The 26588-nt window shown below is 42.1% G+C and overlaps 1 protein-coding gene across 5 annotated transcripts in view; it reads left to right on the top strand.

Annotated features, from left to right (window-relative positions):
- The window catches only part of LOC103473550 (nck-associated protein 5-like), a 137539-nt gene that overhangs the window by 73321 nt on the left and 37630 nt on the right, over window positions 1-26588 (top strand). For 4 of the 5 annotated variants that reach the window (XM_008423870.3, XM_008423910.3, XM_008423878.3 and 1 more), the window contains 3 exons: window positions 994-1057; window positions 11730-11863; window positions 25696-25789. In XM_008423870.3, the coding sequence (XP_008422092.2) occupies window positions 994-1057; window positions 11730-11863; window positions 25696-25789 (292 nt within the window). Of the gene's footprint in view, window positions 1-993; window positions 1058-11729; window positions 11864-21081; window positions 21346-25695; window positions 25790-26588 lie in introns of those variants that run through there. The other variant, XM_008423894.3, reaches the window with a different exon arrangement.

A 26588-nucleotide genomic window follows, 5' to 3' on the forward strand; every position in this document is an offset into this window, starting at 1 on the left:
ACGTATCTTGTCCAAATTCAGATAGGGGACAATTCAAATCCAATAGAATCAAATGCCATATGTTTTAAATTCACCCTAAAATAAAAACACACGCTTTTTTTTTTTTTTTACCGCATGTTAATATCTTTTATAAGTTGTTAAAATATGCTGACTCCAGTCTCTTCTCATAACCAAAGCTGAGTGAAAACATGGAGGCGTCTTTCCTATGCCTTGCTTCGTGACTCAACGCTTTCAGGTGCAAACCAGATGAGCTCCAAATGTTTCCTCTTTGCTCTGATGCTTTTTTATCTTAAAGGACGTCCTTTAAGGAATGAAACAGGGAATTGGTTCTCTTCCGATCCATTCCTCAGGTCTCGGAGCGCCGCTTCTCCCAGTGATCCCTGACTTTTCTAGAGGGCCGACTTTAAAACATGGTTCTTTATTATCCCCGCTAGTTTGCCAAGATTTATCCCATTAAAGTCTGGAATGCCCTCACATGGGAAAAGGATTGAGTGTGAACACAGCCGACGTCTTTGTCCCGCCTGCTTCATGCGTAGCAATGTGTGTATGTGTGTGTAAAGTCTGGTGGAGGATGCCCTGCTTTTTGTTTCCTCTTGGGCTATTTCTGTCTGGACAGAACTGGAAGCTCTGTTCTGTGTAGCGAGTGAGACCGATTTGTCTCTGTTGTGTTTATGTATGCGTGTGTGTGTGGGGGTGTGCGTGCGTGTGTGGGGGTGTGTGGGTGTGTGTGTGTGTGTGTGTGTGTGTGTGTGTGTGTGGGTGTGTGCGTGCGTGTGTGGGGGTGTGTGTGTGTGTGTGTGGGCGGGTTTATCCCCAGGATGCTGCTGTTTCAGCTGTTTGGTGGAAGGAACATGAAAAGCAATGTGGCAAATCAAGACGAACTGAGCAACATGATTTGATTTGTGTGACTTTTGAGAAAACATAGATTTGTAGATGTGTGTGTAAAGCAGCTGTGTGTTGCAGAAATGATCCGGTTCTCTTGTTTTTGTTTAGGGAAAAGCTGGCCGTGGCTCGCCTGCAGAGGGAAGTGGCACGAAGCAAGAGTGAAGGAACAATGGTAAAGTACTTCCCCCTCATTCACACTGACATGAACGCTTTGGGTATTGAAACCACGGAGTAATTGTCAACATTTATTGTGGATCTTTTCTAAATCACACATAGTTAAAATTATGTGTTTGCTCCAATATATATAGGAGAGTATAACAACAAGTTTCACCTCAGCAACACATCAGAAACATCTGATTGAACATGTGACCAATCTTTGTGTTTTATTGAAACTGCTTGGTTCTATGGCAATAACCTTTCTATTGATTGTATTTATCACATTTCCCATAAAACCAATGTTCAGACTTTGCGTAGACCAATCCCAGCCTGTTTATTCCACCAGTTTTGGTGAACGGACCAGTTTCGAATCTGAGCGGTTTGGCCACAACAACCACGTTTCTTTGAGGCGTTTGAGCTGACAAGCTTGGTGGGGGCAGCATCATGCTGTGGGACTGTTTCACTACCAGAATGACTGATGAATTGCACAAAGTAGATGAGAAGAAAACAGCTGAAAAATGAGGTGAACATTGGAATAGTTTATCTTATTTCCATCTTAAACCTTACTGATGGTTTGAGGAAAACTGAACAATTAAAAAATTTTAATCAGTCAAGAAGACTTTATAATATCCAGAAGAAACACGCCAGAAGCTCTTTTATTGGTTCAAACACGAACATTAAAACCCTTCATTCTCATGTTGAGTGAATTGAAACGTAGAATCAGGACTCACTGTATCTGCTTCATACAGATCAAAACTAGCATTCAGTTTCAGTCATATTATTGGTGTTATTGTCCAAATATCTGATCAAAATGCTTGTTGGCTGTTAGAGGTTCATCAGGGTTTAAGTCATGATCAGTTGTAGTTGAGCAGATGGAGCTGTAGGTGCTCATCTTCCTCTTCCTCCTGGTCTGAGCAGCCAGTTTTTCTCTGAGGTCGGCAGGTCAGAAAGTCGCACCATGTGATGGAGCTGCGCTCAGCTGATGCTCCCACCGCAGGCTCAGCTGTTTGGCTTCACCCCGGTGACGCCTCTCGTTCTCTTTATGGCAACAGGCCTGCAGGACCAGCACACATATATGCGCACACACACACACGCCCCCGCACGCATGCACGCACGCACACACACACACACGCACCCACGCGAGCGCACGCACACACACACACACACACACGCACGCACGCACGCACGCACGCACGCACACACACACACACACACACACACACACACACACACACACACACACACACACACACACACACACACACACACACACACACACACCAGGGAGGGATGATGAACTCTCAGGATGTTCAGGCTTGGTGTTGGGATTCTCCATGATGCCTGGAGCTGAATCTGCTGGTTTTCTCTTCCCGCCCCGCCCCACTGTGGACGAGGTCAGCAGCGGAGAGGTTTTGGCCGTAGGGTAGATCGTTTCTACCCCGTTAATGCTCAGAGTTGGGACCTGCACAAATAACCACACACTCTATCCCAGGCACAAATCATCCATTGTTTATGTTCGAGAATTTTGAGCATCCACACAACGCTGGGGGGCAAAAAGACTACTCTTTAAGAACCGTTAACTAAATGAAACCTGGAGATGTAGTTGTTATTAATTCAGTGCAGTGTGCCACAGCAAAGGGAAAAATAACGCAGAAAAACCACTAAAGACTAACCACTCATATTCTTCTTTTTCTCACTCTTTGTTTCAGCTACGCTATACACAGACCTGTTACCATAGCAAAACACCAAAAAACAGGCAAACATTTCCCACACAAAGAACAGAATATTCACTCCATTTCAGTGTTGATATTTTAGGCGTGATGTTTATTTTTGAGATTATCATTAAGTGATGGTCTGAACACAGTTGTGATTGATTAGCTAATTTAAAAGCCTGCTGTACTGATGATCTGTCTGACTTGATGTTTAAGTCGCCTTGTTTTTATTTTGTAACTGAATTGAAACGCACCGAATTCCACAGCACGTCTACATATTGAGGTTTTCATAGTCAAGCTAGCATAACTGAACTACTTTGCTCTCTCACTACTTTTTTCATAACTTTTTCTTGACTTTATCTACTTGTTGTATTGTTGACAATTAGCAGCAAAGAACGGTGTCGCTTTTTCTTTTATATATCATAAATACTTTTAAGATTTATGTTGAGATTTTAACAGCTAAAACCAATGGCAGTCATCGTCAGCCAGCAGTTTTTTGCTCTCCAGCACTACAACGTGTCTTTATTCTGGATTGATGCTTCCAGATATTGTTTTGATGAGAAGTTCTGAAGTTTTATTCCTGTCTTGTTTAATTTGCTGAAGCTAAGGGTGACACCTGTGAGTGTCGGCGCCCTCTGATCCCGAGGAAACACTCCTCTGAAGTGGACTGGGTGACATGCTAATCGCGGGAATGGGCATCCGCTCAGGTTGAGTTATCTGCGCCAGACAGAAGGGGGCGAGGATGGAGGGGAATATCGCTAAGCTCCATTTGAAATTAGGATTATCCCCGTGGATTCCCCTTCACTGTTTCTCTGCCGTTCCTGGGAGGTTTCAGAGCTTCAACGCTGCCTGGAGGAGATAATTGCCGAAGTGCTACTGGTGTGAAGTGGGAGCTGCTAACCAGAGGAAGACCCCCACTCTGTGCCCACTTTTTGCCCCAGCCCCCATCTATTCATGTCCATTAAACCCTGTGTGATCAGACTGAGCAGTTCTCCTGCATTTGAGCTAAAAACCTGTCACAGAGATGTCTTCACAGCTCAGTGCAGCAGACCTGAAGCTTAGCAGTGTAAATAACAGATTTACCCAGTGAATGTGTGCTTCTACTGGATCTCCTGATGTTTATTCTACAAGACGTGTAGCTCAGTTGAACTGTTTAAGGTAGCATTAATACAATAGATACAGTTCTAAATGTTCAACAATGTTGGTTTCACTAGAGCAAGATAAAATATTGAAAATATTTCAAAGGTTTCACCAGGGAATCTGATCGAAAAACTACTACAGTTTATTGTTTTTTCATATTTTAAGATGCTACGCATTTCATTTTTACTCTTCGGACAAACATTTCCAAGTTCCAAGTTGAACAAACAGAAAGACCGTCAGTACTTGAAATTAGGGGAGTTCCAAACCAACCTCAACCTGGATGCCCAGTATGGCTTCCCCAGGTTTGAAAAGAAAGACTAGGAGCAGAGACAAATTTTAAGACGGACACTCGGTCTCAATTTTTCTCAACTACGTTAGTACAAAATGAACAGATTCCCACATTTTTTTCACTGTCATTCATAATTTTAAGTTCATTGCATATTGTCTTCAAATATAGTCAAAAACACTGGGTTGAAGTGAATGCTAACTCCTACCCACAGGTGGCAGTATTTCTTACTTCTACTACACTGCTGATATTGCACAAGAAATAATCACAAAACAAATCAGAAAAACAATTGTGAAATCCTGGAGGACGACTGCTATACATCAATTGTTAGGGAGAACATTTATTTATTGCTTGTATAAATAAAATGGAAAAAATTTGGCATTAGCTTGGATTGCTAATAGCTAGATTCTCACTTAGCTTAGCAGTCCAGCTCAGTTGTGACCAGTTGACGTATTTTTCGAACCCATTAGCTTCCTAGCTTGTTAGAAAGCTAAGAAGTTAATGTACTAATTTACAGTTTGAGTGTTAACAGAACAGATGCTAACATTACAGATATTAGTGGCTAACAGTTAGCCAGTGGCAGTATTGTCTGTGCTAATAAAACGTTAATATCTTCTTTCTGCCAGATTAACCTTTGGGCTAACGTAAACAGATGTCTTTGGCTAGACCAACAGGAAGTCCTTGTTAGCCAACTCTGTCAACAGACCAACGTGAGAACAGAACATTTCATACTTCATTTTCAGAGTGCTTAGCATAGATAAGTCAGTATGTCGAGCTTAAAGCACACCTTTATACCCAGGGTCCATAAGCTCAAGGTAAAGTGATACAGGGACCAACATTGTAGAAATCCCTTAAATATTTCAAATAGTTTGTTTAGGCACCCCACAAATCCGGCCACACGAGACATATTGTTCATGATGTGGGAAAACAGAGGATTTCTTCCTGAAACAATCCCTCTCTGTCAGTTTTCCAGTCAGGCCTTGTATTGACGGCTTCGCCACGCTGCAGGTTTCCTCTGGAATCCTCCAGGCGTGGCGCGGGGCCGGGCACCTCCCTGTCTCCTGCTCGCCTTTTGATGCCACTCCAAAGTGCGACCCCAGTCCATCGGGGGCAGGATGTAGGGGTTTCCTGAGTCTCGTAAAGGCACGCAGCAAGTCTGGGGAGGGGGACCGGAGGGAGAGGGCCGGCCATTTAAGATTACGCCCTGCTGGAAACGCCTGTCTAAACAACACGTGAAAATAAACGAGTCGGCTTTGGGGAAACACTTGGCTTCATTTTTCCTCTGGGTTTGGTGCGGCCGCGCTCGCTCTGACAGAGCCTGTTAGCTGAGTGAATGATTGGGGGCTGATTGCAGCGTTTGATGAGGGAACGCATGCAGAACGACTAGAGGCACCGTTTTTACCTCATTGCCTCTTATTTTGTGATACATCAGCACAAAGTAGTGCATAGCTGGAAAGTGGAAGGAAATCGACAGTTTTCAATTTTTCTTTTGAATTCAAAAATACCGTCTTGATCCCAAAGGGAAATTAAATGTTGTTCTTACTGATATTATTCCAGATTCTTCAAAGAGTTGTAGTAGAGGCTAATGGCTGTAGGGAGGAAGGATCTCCTGTAGCAGTCTGTATTACAACGAATTTGAAGAAGCTTCTGACTAAGGATATAGTTTTTATCTGTTTCCTTACAAATCCCTTTATTTTTATTTATTTACAAATAATCTAATTTTTATATTCTTAATATAATAAATTTTGCTGCCCACAAATAGTTTAAGTTTGCAAGTTTTGGCGCCAGTGGCAAAATGTCTGGACACCACTGGTCTGTGCTTTTAGAACCATTTTACTGGCCAAGTCCTTTATGGTTTGTCACAAACAGTGACTGATATTCTTCTGTGGAAAATAGCCCAAGTTCTACTGGATTCAATTGGATAGGTCTACTTTTCCAGCATACTTTAGGTTTCGGATTGAAGCCAGACCATTAACTTAATAAGACCAAATTACAGACAATTTGGCTCCAGAGTAAAATTTTACTCTTTATCAGAGTAAAATGGGCGGACCACAAATGCATGTTACACTTAGTTTTCTTTGCGTTGATCTATTTCTTCCCAAATACTTTGGAGTTTGTGGTTGTAAGATGACAGAATTAATACTTTTGAACAAATATTGTTTTGATAGCGCAGGGCCACATTAAAACCTTAAAGAACTTGAGAACTCTTGGAGAAAATAATATTAGGACAGCTGAACTTTGTTACTGGAGACGGACATCAGAACATTTGTTCTTCTATGGGTCAGTTTAATGAGAAATCTTCTGCATAAGTGATTAAATGATGTTTTCCACGTCCCAGTTGATGACCACACAAGAAGAGCTACTGATTAATGTTGCTTTAATGAGCTGGCAGACCCAAGGTATGATATGTTATCTGACAGTGATTTATGAGTGTTTAAGACGCAGCTTCAGAGCGGAAATCTTTTGTGCTTCCAGCAGATAAAGAAGCGTTTTGAGGGTCTGAAAGACGTGGAGGAAGGCTCGGGCCTCATCCGGCGCTCTGGGCTGGGCTCTGACAGCTGTTTGTTAGAGCGGGTGACAGCGTGGAGGTTTGGGGTCTCAGGTGTTGTCTCTGCAGATTGGCCTTATCAGACCAGGCAGGGGCCGGAGCCAAGACGGGGTCCCCCGGCTGGGTGACAAACACTGACAGCCGGGCCCAAATCACACCTCAACACCGGGCCTTTCCACCTCTGTCTATTGGTTTTCCCTATGAAAGACTGTGTGGGTGTGGGGGGATGATAGATGAGCCACTCATGGCTTAGCATATTCCTGGGTGCGTGTATTATTGGTATTATTTTCTACAGCGCCGGAGGCTCTCTGAGGGAGAGGTGCTACCCTCTAATGTAGACGCTCTCCATGATAATTGAATTGATAGAGTCCTGTGGGACACAATGCGCCGACATTTTACTGAATAAACCACTGTTTAGACTCAAATCCATTTCAATAGAAAGTCGCTTTTCCGCTTTTTATTGTATTTCAAATGAAATGTGATTGGAGAGTGTGAAACTGAGCTTCAAATCCCTTTGTGCAGCATGGTATGGAAGCCCTGAGCTGCAAAACACAAAGTAGAAAATAAAAAAAAAAAAATAAAACTTTGCATTGATTCCATTCAATTAAAATACTACATTTAACATCCATAATTTTTTATGGTTTGCCCAGTTTCTTTTCAAAAGAAATCAAGTTTTATGCTTTTTATTATATTTCAGAGTGAAATTGTTTGTTTTAGTACGGAAGCTCAAAGCTGCCAAACACTAAAAAATAAGAAATTAGTACAGAAACTCAAAATGCACCATCATTTGAAAAGTAGACAAATATTTTGTACAACAGATCTCATAATAACTGGTTCTGTTTTGTATGTTGCTAAACTACTATTTTGTTGACGATTGTTTTTGTCCTGTGGGGAAAAATAGGGTTGAAAAGCAACCCATGTGAAACTGGCACAAAGCCAGTTTCACATGAGATTGAATATCAACACCTTCCTAAAATAATGGTGCAAGTCATTTTTTTGCTAGAAGATAATTTAGGCAAATAAAAATTACTTTTGGCAAAACATGACAGGCCATTATTTTAGGAAGACATTGATATGTAGAAAACCTCCTCATGGCCACTCTTTAGAAATGCCAGCGAAATGGTTAAGAAACCCTGGATATTTTGATTGCATGTTTAGCATAGCAAACGAGCTACATTGGCTGGTTTCAGCCAAGGACAACTTCTCCTTATGTTACAGTTTCTGAATGTAGCCCAATCACACGCACATGCGCACACACACAGACACAGAGTGAGTGTTGTATTTATGTTTTATTTATGAATGAGGGACCTGCACGCTGCGCTGTGTCCCTGATGTTTGCTTTAGTGGCGAGCCCCTGATCTGCTCCCGGCCCTTTGATTAGGCAAAGAGCTCCGGCAGAAGGAGAAAGGGGGGAGGTTTCAGTGTAATGAAGGGATTATTGAACCCCCCCTCCCACAAACTGCGTCCCAAACCCATGTACAGTTACAGATGGACGTCCTCTGCCAGCAGAGACGGAGTCAAGGCTGAGCGCTACATGTACAACCACTTAATATGATAAAGCTGGCCTTTTACAGGAGATGGCATGGTAGGGACAAGCAGACGAGGCTTTAATTAATTTAAAGTCCTTGGTGGATCGTGCAGGGGTATCATGGGGCTTTGAGTCTTTTAGTGATTCAGCTTGGTTAAAAGTCATTATTGTCTAATGTTGACTGAATTAAGGCAAGGTTCACTCCTGGAGGAATTCAGACGAGACTTCTTTCTACCCGTCTGATCTCACAACAGCTCCACAGATTCATGGAGATAAACTCTGGAGAAAAAACAAAAGTTTGGATCAGTATTTTTCTTTTCAGAATAAGTAGTTAATTTAGACTGATGGGTCTCTGGACATGTGTTTGGGATGACTGTCCTGCTAAAAGACCGAAATGTGTAAAAGTTGGGTTAGTTGAAAATAGTACCCTGTCTTTAGGATTTTGACCTCTTTAGCAAAGCAACTGCACCACTGAGAGGGAAACTGAGGTCCCGGGTTCAAATCCCGGATGAGCCCCCAATTATTGTGACCTGACTCAAAAAGGCGGTGCCCAATCTACTAATATATTCAAGTCGTTGAGGCTAATTAGCTCAAGTGTTCTCTTGTCTGGCTGTAAAAGCTTTTCCTGGAACATATTTGGCGAATTTCAAACTGCCTTTTTGGAGCAGATGGTTCCTGCTATCCTCCAACTTCTCAGTGCATATTGACATTAAGCTAGCATAACTGTGGATTATGACTATGGTGGTCTAGCATTTTCCAGTAGGAGAGAGGATTGATTTGTGGATGCTTCCTAAACATCTTCAGTTTCCTTCCTCAGGAGTTGACAGTTTAGGTCATTGGTTGGGTTTTACTACTCTATCACAATCCGGACCACACACTGAAACTTGTTTTGGAGTAGATAAATCAGGCTAATGTCAGGTTTACGCTAAACCTCAACCTCAGCTCCATTGAACATGAAAGCCTCTTTGGTGCAAAGAAACCAACCAGACCCACACTGACTGCTTCAAAACTTGTTCTTCCCTTTGGACACTGATGCTGTCGATTCAACAGCTCGGCTGCTAGTTTCTTCTCTCATCTCGGTGGTTCCAGGGGAAAGTTTTTGAGAGTCTTTGGTTGGTTGAGTGAGAGGTTGTGTTCTCAACTGTCACTCCGGTTGAATTTTCATGCAATAACAGAAGCTGATGTTGGCTAGCACACCAGAAGCAACTCCAAACCCTAAGGTCTTGCATCATGCTTCATCTGGCCCTGCCTGCATGGATACGTTTCTGTGTCAGGCAGAAAATGAAGCTGGTTTCCACGGTGACAGAGGTCACGTTTAATCCTGAAATCCCAGCTCGTTTCAGATATATGGCTCAGCATTCCAGTCCATTTTAAAGATTTCTCTCTCTCTCTCTCTCTCTCTCTCTCTCTCTCTCTCTCTCTCTCTCTCTCTGTCTCTCGTTCCATTTGCTTTTCCTACCAAATGTATGGCATTGTTTAAAGGGACAAAGTGAGGTTTTATCACAGGACTGCATTGCCCTCTGCAGGGAAAACATGGCACTACATCTGGCCGTCTTGATGTCAGCCAGTTAAAAAGAGGATTATCTTCCTCAGTGGTTGGATTAAGTAAATAAATGTTCCCACGGGGAGTTTCCAGGCTTGATTTTAGCTGATTCTCTCCTCGTGGCCACTCTGCTTCTCACAGAATGTGCTTTCAATTAGCAACAGCAGCAGCAACAAACCAGTTCAACAAGAAAAACTGGCTTCATAAAGATACAGTAATGTTTGACTTAATGAGTTTTGGCCTTGTAAAGTAGCTGAAGTCATACATATTTACCACAAAAGGCAGCGGCAGGGTTTTACTGCAGATGCTGACTGTTAATCGTGAGGTTGTTGGCGAGCGACAGGTCGGTGGTTTTTGCCTCGGGCGCTCGAGAATGAAGCTTCTGTGCAGAACAATACTAATGAAAGCATACTTAGCATTTTTACCTCCTATTAAACCCATTTTCCATACCAGAACATGTTTGCACTTTATTACCAACACAAATAAAGCAAGTTTCTGGGTTGAAACAAAAAGAGGAGAGTCGCTGGTTTCTGCTGCTGGCAGGGGGAGGGAAGACTTTCTGCTTCGGTTTGACTGAATTTATGGCGGCCATTACCCCCCCCCCCCCCCCTTCATTCCCCATTAGGCTCCCCCGACAGGAGGAATCCCACTGTTGTGTAAAAACTCAGCCGCTCGTTGTAGCCATGAATTTATGAGCAGAGCGAGAAGCAGGAGAGCTTTTAAAGGTGACGCGGGTTTAATATCCTGTCCCTGACTGCTGACAGCTGCTGCTTCTGACAAAAACACACAGAATGAAAGATTGGCCGGTTAGCACCATCTACAACTCACAGCAATCCTTGAATATTTGTTTCATAGCAGCTGAACAGTTAAAAAACTTTGACTCTCATAGTTCAGCTGCTGTGCTTATTTCAGCCACTAGGTGTCCTCATAATTCTGTTCCTATAGGTGATTCTGCTATAACCAGAGAGCAGGCTCTCTATTCGTCAGGATTATGGTCGCCCTCTAAGCAGCTCTAGCTAAACTCTCTGGGCTTTTGACTGGTTTAGTGACTTTACGAGGATTTATTTAAGATGATATTCCTGGCAGAACTTCTCCAGATAGTCAATAAATGTCCAGTTATGAAACAGGCAGCCAGCTTGCAGCAGATGAGGCCAGAGAGCCTGAAAAACATTTCTCTCTCATTTGCTCCGTCAGCTAGAATTACCTCCACCAAGATCGTGGAAAAGAGTCCAGGATTGGTCGCCAGCGGGTTTCTTTTCCCAGATCCTGTGGATAAACTCATAAATGGGGTGGAAATGAAATAAAAAAACCCCCCTCAAAACTGGACTTTTATGGGCTTTAATTTAGCACCTTGCTCAATCTGTTTGCTTATTTTACATTCCATCAGTAATCGGGTTTGTATTTCTTCATAAACAGGATTCGTTGTTAGGCCTGTCTTGACACTTTTTTTTTCCTAAGTGATAAATTGTCTCTGAAGTTATTGTGATAAACGGTAATTGTTGTTTGTACACCATTTTCCTGTATCATAATGGTAATGCATTCTGAAAGATCACTAAACTGTAAATTTAACACTGGAACTGGAAGACATTTGAAATATCCAAAATAAATAAACAGAGAAACAAATTAAATGGATTATGAAGTTTCTGTAAACAAAATTGTCCTACTTGACGGGGGCAACTGTGGCTCTGTGGGTAGAGTTAGTCATCTTGTGATCAGAAGGTTGTAGATTCTATTCCATCTTCCTCCTGGCACATGTTGATGTGCCCCTGAGGAAGACACTCGACCCCAAACTGCCTACCGATCTGCACATCAATGTATAAAAGGGTGAATGTGACTCTAGTATGAAGCTCTTTGAGTGGTCAAAATGATTGGAAAAGTGCTATATAAGTTCAATCCATTTACCATTTGATCGCCATCCTGTCTGTGCACAGCGAGAAAAGCTGATCCACGAGCTAGAGGAAGAGCGCCGCCTGCGACTGGAAAGCGAGAAGCGCCTGCGGGAAGTGACGGAGGAGTCGGAGCTGGGCCGGGCGCAGATGGTCTCGCTGCAGCAGCAGTTCTCCAGGTACGATCCAACGGGGACCTTCTATACTTCCTCTCCACTCCTTCTGACTCTAAACTAGAAATAATCAAAGTTCATCAGCTAGCCTCTCAGCGACGGTTTATTTAATTTAGACTCCAAAGGACAACAACACTCTAAAAGCTCATATTAAAAACAGTTGTTTTTTTGGATTTTCCTTTCATTTCTTTCGATTTGACCATTTTCTGCCTCTCAACTGAACTCATAAGCTTATTATTTACTCTTTCTCCATGTTCCTGCATAAATATGACCTAAAAATGAAAAATATGGATCTGATTCAAAACCCAAATTTCTTTTTAGTGCGCTAAAGAAGACTGAATGAAACGTCACTTTTACCTGCTGACTGGACAAAAGTTTAATCTCTGCCTTAAGCGTTTCCATTTATGCGAGTCAAAGCCTTGTTTCAAGCTGAAGCACGGTGGTGGTAGTGTCATGAAATGGGTGTCTCAGCACCTCAAAGGAACTTTTTATTAAATGGAGTTTTAGAGCAAATGAATTACCAGCATATAAGTGGATCTGAGTCTGATTAATGATCAGATTGTTCTGGAATAAATGAAAGCATGGTAGTGGCAGTATTATGGTTTGGTGTCTTTTATCTCTTCCTAGCAGCTTTAAAACATTCTTTTTCCTCAGAAATAGAGAAAACATTCAGTTTTTTATCTAAGAAATTACCCGTGAATATTCCTTCAATTCCACTTTTCCTGCTGCTGTAATATTCCTACCAGAGCCTGAAGAACTGGTCGGTTTTCCTCGGCCCCTTTAAAGCCAGGCGGAGCTCTTACCCTCCCCTTGACCTCCACTCTGTGGCCATCCTCCGCTGAGGCGCTGCTGGAGTGTGACGGCGAATCAAGAGTCAGACTCCATAATTAGGAGATAGGCACGCACCACTGTACTTACGCAGGATTTCACATTGACTGCTTATCTTCTCATTAAGTCGGCTGGGAAAATCCAGTAAATTTTAATGGTCCCGGCGTTCTCTGCCAGGAGACGGATGAAATATTTAGGAGCCATTAGAAAAGACGCGTCATGTGTTTGATGGTTCTGTGTTGGGCTGGTTACTCCACAGCCTCTCGTTGCTGGCGTTTCCAGTTGATTCTCCAGGGAGCGGGCCCGAACACAGTGTGATCTTTTTATGAGCTGTTCCCAGCCGCTCCGGCAATTCATTCTCAGGTGTATAAATCATCACTGAGCTGCTGTCTCAACTTGTTTTTGTGTTTCTAACACAGCTCACTGCACCTGTCTGCAACCTCCACTTTGGCCTAGTTGATTTCTATCAGAGGAGACTCCCTGTCTGACCACGTGGACTTTCTGTGGTTTCCTGCCAAGAAAATACAATAAAAACAGAATCCCTCAACTCTAAAAGTGAGAGGTCGAATTAGCAGATAAGCGATAGTGAACCGTCTCCCTGCTAGGGTCTTCCTCAGATCCTCAATGAGACAGTTAATCTATCTATGGTCACCCAGGAAGATATTTCTCATTGGACCTTGTGCCGTTTTACAGACCAGACGTTTCATTATATGTCCTTAAACCCTGCGATCAGAGCGAAGGAGGGGAGTTTATAGAGGTATCTATAATGGAACTTAGACATGAAGTGTCCAGACAGGACAGTCTGTCTGGATCTTCTTTGCTTAAGCAGCGCTGAGTATTTACCTGATGGAGTACTTAGTGAAAATGGAGAGGTGGACCCTATGGCAATGGGTATTGACACCATAGAAGTTTCTTTGGTTGGCTCCATCACCACGAACCTTTGCCCCTGCCACTTTCTGGTCTGATGGTCCAGTTTCAATCCTTAAAGACACACATGACCACAATTTTCCATTGTGTTTAGGTCTTTAGTGATGTGTTGCCACAGGTCATCCTCTAGGGTGGACTCAATCAGTGAACCAAGTCAACCAACCAGTCAACCAACCAACCAACCAACCAACCAACCAACCAACCAACCAACCAACCAACCAACCAACCAACCAACCAACCAACCAACCAACCAATCGTTTATTTGTATTGCACATTTCAGCAACAAGGCAGTTCAAAGTGCTTTACATTGTAAAAACACAAAAATACAAAGTCATAATAACAACATACAGTCAACGATCAAGAAGCTATTCAGTTCATTTTATTTATATATCGCCAACAAGTGGTGAGCACCGCCGACTAAAAAGCTAGTTATGCTAACCTTAAAGCGCTAATCATAAACTATTTTCTGTTTTGTGGACCCGCAAAATGTTTGTTGTCAATTCCTAGCAACAAAACTGAGAACTTCCTTTGGAAACTCATCATGTTTTCAGACGAGTTTAATGCCTGAGTCTGCTTTTGAGTTGAAGGTTGCTGGATGTTCTTGGCCGTACATTTTGTGGCATTAAAATGGAACAAAAGCAGAAGAGCACATCAAATGAAAAGCTATTTTGTGTTGTACCAAACATTTCCCATTAAAGAAGATATAAATATGTCGTCTGCTTTGGCTCTTATTTGCCGAAAGCCCCTGGCCGCAGACTTGAGTATGTGGGTTGGACCCATAAAAAATAAAATCTTCTCTTCCAATGCCAAACAGCTCAGTCTGCTACTGTTTGGTGGTGACATACTGGGAATTTAACATGCAACTCATTTCACAATATTTTCTTGCTATAAGAAGCTATACACCTTTGCAGCTCTTAACTTCTTGCATAATTCCTGGTTTTGCCACGGCTATTATTACATTAAAACATTACAAGAAAGTCTTTTGTCAGAAAATACAGAGGAAGGAGGGATGACTCAAGACTTCTGCACAGCACTCTCCATACCAATATAAGTCAAACAACAGTTAATTGCATCCCTTTGACGTAATATATGTTCTGATCAATTCAGGGCGTGTTATTTGTTGTGCATTAGAGGGAATGGAAACGTCATTCCGTCAATGTGTCTTTAAAACATCCCCGCAAATCACGTCAGATGGACATCCAATCTCTTAAGCAGAGCAGGATCTGTTTGACCTCCGGGCAACAATTGATTTGCGTATTGCTAATTAATTGGTGGTAGTGCTTTGAATGATGAGGAATTAGGCCAGATGGTTGATGGTGAAAGCCCTTCAAATTGTTCCAGAGTTCCTACGCAGTCTTGAAAAGATCTCGAATGTCAAACTTAAGTATTTTTGGTATGGGTGAGTATTTTTTTTGTTTCCGTACTTTAATCTCTATTCCACCAAGTAGCTGAATTCCTTTAACAAAAAGTCAAGTTTAAGAGAATGTTGAGAATTCCCACAGATGACAATACCTTTCCTCTGTCACAGTTCAGACCAAATCATTTTCACTCTAACCACTTTGTCTTAGACATAGGTGTACACTCACTACATCAAATCCTTACACGCCCTCCCCCAACCAATTGGGCTCTTATCCTGTTGTGGGTCACATGCCCAGCCCCTCCTGACTTTGGTCAATCCCCCTAAGGCTTTCCCCACTGCTTGCAAGTCCATGCTGTTGTTAAACTCCAATGGATTAGAAGCAGACACAGCAGCCAGCTCGGGCCCACCCTAAACGCCCCACAACCCAGACATTCAAAAGCCAGAACAGGGCAGGGGAAACTGAAATATGGGGACAGAGCTACATCCTTCAGCGGATAATGACATTAGATGAATTTAAGAGAATTTAAAAGAAATAAATCAGCCGAGTGCATTTGGATGTCCTTTCTTGCTATGACGGTTAATTGCCTTAATTCATCTTCCTGGACTCACTTAAAGGATGACCAATGAGAATTCAAGCACAAGCAGGCCTATGGAGGTCTTGGTTCTGGCTTGAGGATGAGAGAGGCAGCTCTGAGGTAATGAAAATTTTGACAGTCAAGAGAACTAATTGTTTTGGTCTTTCTTGATGCATTTGCTGTATCTTTCATACTTATCCTGGTAGAAACTCTATTTTTAAGCTTTTGCTACCTGTAGTAGGAATAAGGTACCTTCTAAAATGCTCCTAAAGATAAAAGTTTGATACTTTCTTTTGGGCATTAAATGTCTCTAAAGAAATAAAAACTATGCTAAATTTGGAGACGAGCACAGCGTTTAGCAGATGAGAACATTAAATGGCTTAAAGAGACTTGAATAAAACATTTTTTTGGTCTTTAGCATCTTCTGGAATGCTGAAACAGGATGGGCCACTAGGTATCCTGTTTCTGGCCTAATGATGAGATAAACAACTTCAAGACAATGACAATGGACAAATCTTTCACGTCATAATTGCAGTTTTCTAGGTGGAACGAAGTCCCTTCTAATGACCCTAAAACTGTCTTTAGGACCTTAAGGTAAGCAAAATGAAGAGTGAATAGGATCTCTCATGACTCTATGAGTTGCCTCAGGTTAGAGACATTGACAGCCACAACACATGCTTGTACATTGTCAAAACTGTAGCCTTTACAGGCGAACTGCTCAGCTTGACGTTGAATGATTACCATCTTGAAGGGGCCTCTTCTCGACAGGATATGGGAGACTTACGGGCAGACTAACAACAGGAGCAGACGATGACGGCTGCCTGCTGATTTATGCCCCCAGTTTTCCTTCTGTGCAATACTCGGTGTGTGTAGAACGCCGGCACAGATGATGTAAACAGACAGGAATTGCTTTTCAAGTCTGGACGTGTTGTTTGGACGGTCATGCTCAGGTTGATCCCTCCACGGTCCGCGGAGTGTAGTTCGGGAGGCGTGTACTGTACGCATTCATGTGCTTCTCTCATCATCATCTGGTCGGACTGCGGCGCTTTCAAACAGTGAGCTTTTTGCTGATGAATGCTGCTGGAGTCCAATCACCCAACCATCCAATCAAAGCCTGTCAAAGAGTTTTAATTTGGTGTGTTGGAAATCGCCTTGGCAGCTGCGAGGATTTAGCTTGTATAAATCAGACCCCTGTTCTAGACGGCACATCTGGGGTCATTAACAGGAAACAGGGAGGTCGGTCTTTTGAAGTCACTTCCTCATGGAAGCAGAGCTGCTAAATAGATCATAGGTGTCTGGGCTATTTTGGGAAAACCTCATGTTGGGCCATTTTAGTCCAGTTTTCACCTTGGTTTTGAGCCGGGAATTACATCTTATCAAACTTGAAAGCGCTTTAACATCAATGCCTAAGTTTTACTTTGAGAGCAATCATTCACTAGATTTGTGTGTTGAACCCTTTCTGACATTTAGTTGTGCCACTAACACTTCCTCAAGCGCTCCAACTTCCGCCTTGGATTAAGCACACTGGACGTTATGTCTGCAAGGCTGCTATCAGCGGTCAGATTACAAGCTTCTGTGGAAGTAGGGCATCCAGCCGCATATCAGGGAAACTTGCCTGTTTCATCAAGCTTATATAATGAACTGGTGCTCACAGATTGTGACCTGAAGCAGAAAAAACATGTTACTGACCTAATGGTCATCATAGATTTGCTTTTCCTAACAGATGCTTAGGTTGGAACATATAGAGCAGCTCTTACTGAGCTCTACTGTATCAGCAGAGTAATATTCCACTGGCGTTGTTTGAAAGCTACAGAAAGTACAAATACTGAGAGTCTGTGTTTAGTAATTCAAAGGTCACTAACAATGAATGGAGTCCAGAAAATGTCCACCATATGGTCTCTCAAGATCTCCCAAGTTTCTTTTTGTCTCTATTTTTGTCTCATGATGCAATTTACCAAAGAAACATTGAAAGAGCTGTCCTTTGTTATGAAGAATAGCTTCATAACGAATGAAACTGTATGCTAGATTTATGTGTTTTCCAATCAATAATTATTATATTTTGCCTGAATTTTGCATTTACAGTTCTTCTAGTACAAGCAATTTATACTCGTATATTCATCCATTTTTAAGAATTTTACAGACTGATTGTTTCATACGAATGCTTTAGTTTCTGTTGGATTTTTAAATTAGTTTAGTATTAGAGCAAAAGTCTTTATCTAAATGTAGTTTTTACCTAAAAAAGAAAATATTTAGGTCTATATAATGTTGATGAAGATCTATCACAAGGTGGAATAAAAAAAACGAGATCAAATTATATACAAAAATAAAAATAATTGATCTAGAAATCTTGTAAAGTCGAAATTATTACTTTTCCAAGAAAAGAGGTTAAAAATGGCTAACTTAACAGTCAAGCTAATGTGGTGATACGATAATTAAACAAGGGGGCTTAGGGTCCTTTATAATAATTTGTTTTGTCTATTAGGCCAGCCTCTCTTTCCTGGACAATCATATTTCTATTATATTTCCAATAGCATAGCTTAAGCTAAGAAAGTAGGACTAGGCTAACAAACTGCTAGCATGGTAGTCAGGCTAAAGTGGTGCTATCAAGAGGGGAACCTGGGGCCCTAGACCTTGTTAGCATGTTCTAACGCATCCCTCCTGAACCAAGAGTCCAAAACTCATAAATGCATAACATATATTTCAGAATTAATTTAAGAAAGGAAGTAGGAAACATGCTAGTAAAGTGCTAGCTTAATGTTTGGGCTGCAGTGGTTCCACCAAGGGGAGGAAGTGGAGAGCATTGCCTTTCCTTTAAATTATCTAGTTTTTCGCTGGCCCTTTCAGGCCAGACAATATGCTATGTGTATATAAATACGTATGTGTATAGGAATGGAAGACATAAACCAACATACTACAAGCTGGACAGACAAGCTAGTTACCCCCAACAGCCCCTCTTAACCAGGCACATTTATATGCATATTATTCTTTATAAGCCTGAATTTAAGAAGGAAGATAAGCTTTGTGGAGCTGCTGTGTTTATACATTTAGGTGTTTTCTATTATTCAGAGCAAAGCAGTTTGAAAGTCCATCACTTACTCACTGCCTGTTCAGCCGGCCCCCTGAATGTTAGAATAGTGCAAATAAATAAATAGTGCAAATAAATGTGTTAAGTTTTGTTGTTCCTCTTTCTCATCCCAAAGATTATCAGAAACCCAAGTCTTGATGCCCCCTGGAATCAAGCTGGTATATTTTCATGAAACTGAGCTAACACTGGAAGGCCAACGCTCTTGTAAGGTTAGCATCATCTTACAAATGTTGTCAGAATTTGGATGGGAAGACAGCAAAGACTACTCACTCCTTTGACTCAAGTCATAGTGATGAATATTTTTGATCTGGATTTTGAATGTTGTTAGAAAGCTGTAGCCTTCATGGGCCTTTAGGTGATTTGATCAGACACAGTCATACTCGGTTTTATCAAGTTCCTTCTGCGATTCACAACCAATTATTTGGTTGAGATGTTGCAGATTGACTGTTGGTGTTAATGCAAAGACCAAAATATAGAAAAGAAAATGCATCACATCAAAGCTACCAGTATGTCTGAGTACCTTAATACCTCATGCTTGGGTCCAACCATAATCACCACCTCTGCTCCCTGTCTTGACCCTGCTTTGAAAACCGAGTGTTGGGCTCCTGCTGTCACCATGACTTAGGTTCCTCACTGGGAAGGCTGTATATCTTTCTCCCATGTGGGACGCACATGGCTGTTAGTCACTGATGGAAAACTTTACGGGATGCTTCTGAGGACCAAAATGTTTCCTTGCCTCTCTAATGGCTTCCTATAGCCAGAAGTTGAACTCTAACCACTGTAGGTCTCCCTTTGGGGAGACCTAGTTATTTTGAGAGAAATGTGACATAAAAAAGTGATTTAATTATGTTTATTTGAAGACTTTTCTGCATGGTATTGTTAAAAAAATATGGCTGTCAGAGCATGCTAGATGCTGCTACCTCCTGATCTGCATGTGTGACTTGTTGTGAAGGTCAGAGGTCTCCAGCGGGGGTCAGCGGTCACAAGATCACGGACCTTTTGTAATGCTACTCTGCAGTAACACCCATGACTGATGTGCCTGACTTTTACAGCTCTGGAATGAAGCGAACCTTTCACCGAACGCCTCCAGTCCAGCCCCCGCTGTGTTCGTTGCTCTCATTGATTTAGGTCACGTCTGAGCAAGGGTCTCCAACATGTTTTGCTGCAAAAAAACAGCTCTAAGAGGATAAGAGTGGCTTAGCATTGGGTTAAGCTAGGCAATCAGCCGGTGGGCGTACATAAGCGATTTGCTGGAAGGGAGTCAGGATAGCAGAATGGAATATTTCTGTGCTGAAACGGACAGTTTGTTGAGTTGGGGTAAGAAGATTGCTGCGGTCATTGAAGCAGTCACGCGAGGTCCCCGCGGTCCCCGGGCTGGCCTCGTTTTGGCTGCACAACTGGGGGATTGATCTCCCTATTGCTTCCCCTGCTTAGCAGATTGCAATTGTTCACCTGTCAAACTGATTAGAAGGTTTTGTGGAACCTGAGCCTCTGACAGAGCCGGGGAAGTGAAGCAAATTCAGGTTTCCTTCAGGAATTTGTGGGCAAAAATTCAAGAAACAACTGGTCCTACATGAAAAATTCATGAGTGACTCCAGAATAAGATGCAGTACAGGGGTTGCCAAGCAATGATGGGAGCATGCTGTAAAGCTCAACTCAATATTTACATAAAACTAACTTGATGGAGATACAAAAAGATAGCTTGGGTGCTTCCAAACCAACCCTATGCAAAGAAGTACATGGTAATTTAACCACATTTTTTGGGTTTCTCTGTGAAATGCCATTAGCCCTACCAAGGCTGATGACTGTCAGACTTGTGGAAACAGGAAATCAATTAAACAGAACATGTGTGACAACATGAAGTAGGCTACAATATCTCAAAAACAATTGAGAAGTGATTGATGCAAATGACTCACTGCCAATTGTGGCAAATGCTTGATGGCAGTTGTTGTAAAGTATGACATTACAAGCTATCGGGTTTGTGGAGCAACTGCTTAATCACCGGGTTTCTTTGATTGGCGTTTTTGCCTTAATAGAATCATAATTTGAAAACTTCACTTTGTGTTTGCGCAGAATAAATGTGAGAAAAGACACCTCTGCCTCTAAACGTTACACATTTGCAAAGACAAGCCCACAGAGACTGGCAATCTGTCAATGCTTTCATTGCACAGAAAGTGTGGATTTCCTCAAAGCAAAAGTCTCTTTAATCACTGGCACACACTCCTCTGCACGGACACACTCCAGCTGACAAAACAAGGGTGGATCTCCTTATCCCGAGTCGTCCCTTGCCCATGCAAGGCTTTCCCATCAGGACTCTAGAGGCTGGCTCGCCTCCTGGCGGGGGGCCTCGCTCCTTCAGAGAGGGCTTAGCGTGGGCCATGTGGGAAAGTTTCTGCCTGCCAGAACGCCGTCCCTGCTCGGCACGGCGCTGGATAACGACATGCCGAAACGCAGCGAGGAGAAAATGAGAGCAGAAGATCGGACTCGGCAACCTGGCCGTGCTGTCGATTGAGCAAAAAGCACTCAGGCTTATATGATGACCACACTTGCCTATTTGTTCACCAGGAGACCCACATTTCAACAGCAGGGACTAGGTCAGCGTGAAAGCTGGCTGCCCGGCCGCGCGCATGGAGCTCAGGGATGTTTGCGCCGTTCTCCTGGCCTTCTTCAAGAGGAATGGAGGAGGTAAACGTGGAGACGAAGTCAAAATGGGGTAAGAATTTTTCAACTTCTCTGGGTACATCCAGAACTCTTTGAGAAAAAGAGTTTACCCAAGACCTGTTGCAATTTCCTGAGCAAACTCCAGGTGCCCGGGCCTGTTTCACATTCGCATTCACCTGCATACAAGATGAGGAGTTTCTTTGAAGATCATCGTAGACCTGCGGCTGACGATTGATCGGGCCCTTAATTGCATTTCCTGAACTGCTGACGAATGTTTGGAATTCAGCCGGAGTGGCTCAGAGGTCAAAAGAGTGAGAATTGGCTTTCACCTCAACACGCTCTCTCCTTCATCCTTTACTTGCCCTCTTCTTCCCTCAGTGATGCACTCAATATTTCCTTGGCTCAGTTTGTGATAAATCGTCCTTTCACTCTGAGAAAGACTGTTTTAACATTAAGTGATGCTTGTGTCATCTGAGAGTTATTCCCCATCCATCATAAGCATTTAGCACGCCATGTCGTCCATGTAAATAGGGTTAAACAGAGCAGGATTTACAGTAAAGACAAATTACAGAGTTTATCTTCAGGGATGTTTTACCGGGAGCTTGTCCAGTTGCGGCCTTAATGAGATTTACCGCTTTGAAAACTGGAATTGATGTTTTTTTTGTGTGTTTTATAATGAATTTACATCACATTTAAGGGCGTATTTATGCAAATTCACTTGGATTTGCATCGCATCGAGTATTTCTGAACATCAGGTCCGACTGTCACCCAAGAACTTTATTTTTCTGACGTTCTCATTGAGTTAGGAAATCAATTTGCTAATATGCCAAGACATTTATTTAAACTATGAAAAGGATTCATTTTCTATGACGATGCTGAGCAGAATACAAAGTGAGTTTTTTTTCAGTGTCTGCAGTCCATCACTATCACATCTGTGCTTCAGAGTGCCCCTAAGTGCTCTCCCCCGGCCTTCAAATGGACACAAACCGGTCCGCCGAGATCTCGCACGTCAGTTGGGAGGGAGCTTTAGAGTCGGCGTGAAAAATGAAGCAGATCTTTCAGAAAACGGGAGCTCTTTCAGGTGTGCTGGAACGAAAACACCAGACCATTTCCTCCCGTTCAGCATGTGGAAGTTTCTTCCCGCCTCGCCACTTAGTGACTTGAAGGTCGCCGAGGAAGTTTGTCTGCAGGTAGTCGGGCATGTGCAGGCCACACACATTCACCCACTTAATTCCACATTCAGGTGGAGGTGTTTTTACTTGGCAGCATTAGACTCACTCCGACTCCATCTGTTGGCTGGCTTAATGATATTTCCTCTCATCTCGGTTTCATTGGTGCGGCCCCCTTTTACACATTAATCATACACCTATCTCACATTACCCCTGTCGCCAGGTTCTACCTTAATTTCAGCAGATCAGATTATCAGAAATATTAAGCGCTGTAGAAAATGAGCTGTGAGGAAGTACTAGTTGCAACAGGTTGGACAGTTTTCACAATATAGACACAGAGAAAAGGAATTAAAAGTTGGATGGCAGCAGAAAGATCAACCTACAGATTTATCTGTGGGTGATCACCTTCCTGTACGCCCTTGGTTTGTCTGTGATTCCTACCTGCAATACTGATCAGGCCAGTCCACAAATCCTTGACCTGGGGTCAGAGTCTCAGACCTTAAAGGCTCTGTATGTCCAGGTCTTCTTCCCGCTATAGGTTGTTCTGATTAAGGCCAGTGTTTAAAGCTCTTTGACGGTGCGGTCAGCAGCTAGAGGCCTGATTACTGCCGGCTTTATCACTCAGCCTGGACAGATGGTGGGCATACAGCTACATCCTGCCTGCCTTCGACTGCTTCACCCACTAACCACCACTGTTAAACTAAACATTTACATCTATTTAGTATGTTTGTGATGGGGTGGAAAGGCTTCTGTGTTGAATCAAAGTCATAAAATACTCGTATCAGAGCAGCAATTTCAAATGTAATCATTTAAAGACGCATGATAAATCTGCTGATTTGTAAAATCACATATAATCATTCTTTGTATTTTTCAAGCTGAACACAATTTGGCCAATCTTTTTAAATGTCTAATTTTAAAATGTCTGCTAAGCATCAATAAAAGTTTCATAAACATAAATCGCATATTGCTCACTGGTTGAACAAAGGAAGTGGCTAACGATGGAAGTTTTTTTTTTATCATTACTATTTCTGTTTAGTATGTATAGATTAATCACAATGTGTTTTTTATTCTTTGGTTTTCAGCACCAAGGTTAATTTTTAATACGTTTGGATGTCTATTCTCTTTATCTGAAAAACATTAACACAATATGTATTACCTAACATTATTGATAACATTTTAGGGTTTTCTTTGATATTTACCAGGTTTAATAGAGAAATCCTAATATAATCTGTCTCATTTTAAAATGTAAACTCTTGATCCCCTTAACTTTTATCCACTTTTAATCCACTTAAAACAACCAGATTGTCCGTGCCAAATCTCCCTTTGTTTCATAAATCATGAGCCTTGTGTTGTTGAATAATTAAGAAACACCTAAAAACATAGAAATTAAGATCCCTTTCTTCCGGGTAAGGACGTTCCTTCTGCCCCCAGTGTGATCCCGTCGTCCCGTTCAAATGTGTCCAGCTTTATCAAGCGGAGATGATCTGATGCTGCGGCGCTTGGCAGGCGAACGGCGGCGGAACCACGCGTCTGTTTTGCATGCAGCCCGCAGCGTTAGCAGCAGATTGTTTTTGAGCCGATCAGGCCTTGAAGCTCAAGGTTACTTGCTTCGCGTTTGCCGCTGTGATTGCCCTTAATTTGAAGCCATCAGCAGCCACATATGCGGTGGACTTGCACCTACAAACAATGAAAAAACAAATGGTCCAATAAGCCGTGAAGCGGAGCGTGTGTGCTGAGCTTTCTCCGCATGGCAAACAAAGCGGTCCAAAAGCAGCGCCGTTCTCCGTTTCCACGCTTGCCATGTGTGAGTTGATGTGGACACGCTTATGAAAATATAAAAGAGAGAATCCCTCCTGAGGGAAGATCCATTTCAGACAACAGGCGCCTGAGAGAGGTTGCACTCTGCTCTCATTTCAGGTGATTTCAGCCCAGACGTTAGCCTCCATTCGTCACTCTGGATCTGCTCACACTTTCATCTTCACGTCATATCAGACACCGAATTTCCATCATAAAGAAAACAACGCAACCAGTTCAAACTCGTTTAAAAGACGTACTCAAAAACAATCGTCTACGCAACAGAGAACCTCAAAATATCAACCAAAACGTCCGCCTTCCTCTGGGCTGAGGTCTGCAAAGTTTCAAAAGTTACACAATGAGGACTGAATTGTTGACAGAGAAAAATATCTCTAATATGCCATAATTCTGCTTTAATTATTCATATTTTAGGCAAACAAGGGGAAAAATACACTCCTGTAGTTCATTAGGGTTAGCAAAGCTCCATATTATGTTAGCTACATGCTAACTGCAGTGTGATATGGAGCTTGTTGGGTTTTATTCTTCACATGCTAATTCCTCTTTTAACACTTTGATACCTGAATTTATATCCAGTTTCACAAAAAATATGTACTACTTATGGTTTTGTTCTCAATCAGATGTGAAATTACTAAGGGCTTATTATTTTAAACCTTACATTTCCCATTGGTGTAAATTTAGCTATGATGCTAATTTGATCCACCAGGCAATTAAGGAATGAAACAGATTGTTCAGCTTTGGAATGCTGATTATTTTGTTGATGGTCAAACAAGATTTTGAAGCCGAGTCAAAATAAATGTTTTTGAACATTTATTTACTTTTTCATTCTTACAGAATTTCAAGTACAGCTAAAACACTGAGAAATCCTGTTACTCCTCTGTCCTAGAAGCTTTTATCCTTTTATCAGAATTTTGATAGCATGTTGTTTATTTTAATATATCATATATAGAAAACATTTGTCAGCCTGAATATATTTAATTGCACTGCAAAGCGTAAGGTTTAGAATATTCAGTCTATCAGCCAAATTCAACGCAGTCGGCCATTTGTACGCTTCAACTTCCACGGACATGTAGTTCTCACTCCGACCAGTAGATGGTACTAAAGCACATGTGATATCAAACTTAGTATGAGAGGCAGATGCATCAACCAACATTTATAGTATTCAGATTTATCAGCAGTTACTGGTATGAAGCTAATTAGCCTCACTGGTTCATATAATAAGGGGTTAAATGAAGGAATTACTATCTGTCTGACATATCGGGTAGTCATGAATGTCATTGCTGATTGTTTGCATTATTTGATGTCTCCTGCTTTTCTCCTCACATTTTAAAGCCCGAGTGACATGAGATTAAAAAAAAATTTACTGTGTTGTTTAGAAGCTCCTCAGTGAAAAAGCATCCTTTCCTCTGTGCTGTGTGCAGGATGGAAGAGACGGTGCGGTCACTGCTGCAGAGCCAGGGCAGCGTCCTGGAGCAGAGCGCCGTGGACACGTTGGACATCATGAAGGCCTACAAGGTGGGACACTTTACTGCTATGTAAAACCTTCCTGGGAGCTCAAAGTTCTCCTTTTATCCGGTTTGAAAACACAAACATCTTTCAAAGGATTTTATTAACAAGTTGTGTCCTGCTGGCAGCAGCATTCTGTAATCGGTCTGACATCACAACCTGTGGTTCCCTGAATGTGAATAATGTTACCACCGTTTACTTTGAAAAGGACCAATGCTTTTTTTTTTCTTCACTTTTTGTTGTATAAACCTTCACGCATTAAGGTTACCGTTTAAAAGAAATGTTATATATAAGAATAAAAATAATTAGTTTTGCTAACATTTAATCAAGTCCTCCAGTTTTTTTAAGGTTTTTTTTGGCAGAAATTCATGAAAAATCAACACATTCTTGCATTTTTCATGTCAATGCATAATTGCAAATTTTCCACAAAAATGGTCAAAAACATTGTTTTTAATTTTGAGTTTTGGGCTCAATTTCTAAAAGGGGACCCACAAAAATGGTGATTGTGATTGCAGAAAATCACATAAACAATCATGAACTCCATGTTTCGAGACTCGAGGTGATCAGATATTAATTTTCCATCCGTTTGTGCAGTTTGTGAACAAACTTTCCTCCTGCGATCAAACTGTCAGAGTGAATAAACATGGACGCAGTTTATTCTACTCCCAGCGGGTGTTTAGCTCTGGTACGCGTCCCCGCCGCTGCTGCCCTGTGTGTATTCAGCAGACTAACTCAATAAGTGGAAAGGGCAGCGTGCGGCCCCGTCCACGCGCCGCGACTCGCTGCGGATTATTACCACGGCGTCCGA

The sequence above is a fragment of the Poecilia reticulata genome, chromosome 2 (genome assembly GCF_904066995.2).
Source record: "Poecilia reticulata chromosome 2, P_reticulata-male-v2, whole genome shotgun sequence".
NCBI classification, from domain to species: Eukaryota; Metazoa; Chordata; class Actinopteri; order Cyprinodontiformes; family Poeciliidae; genus Poecilia; species Poecilia reticulata.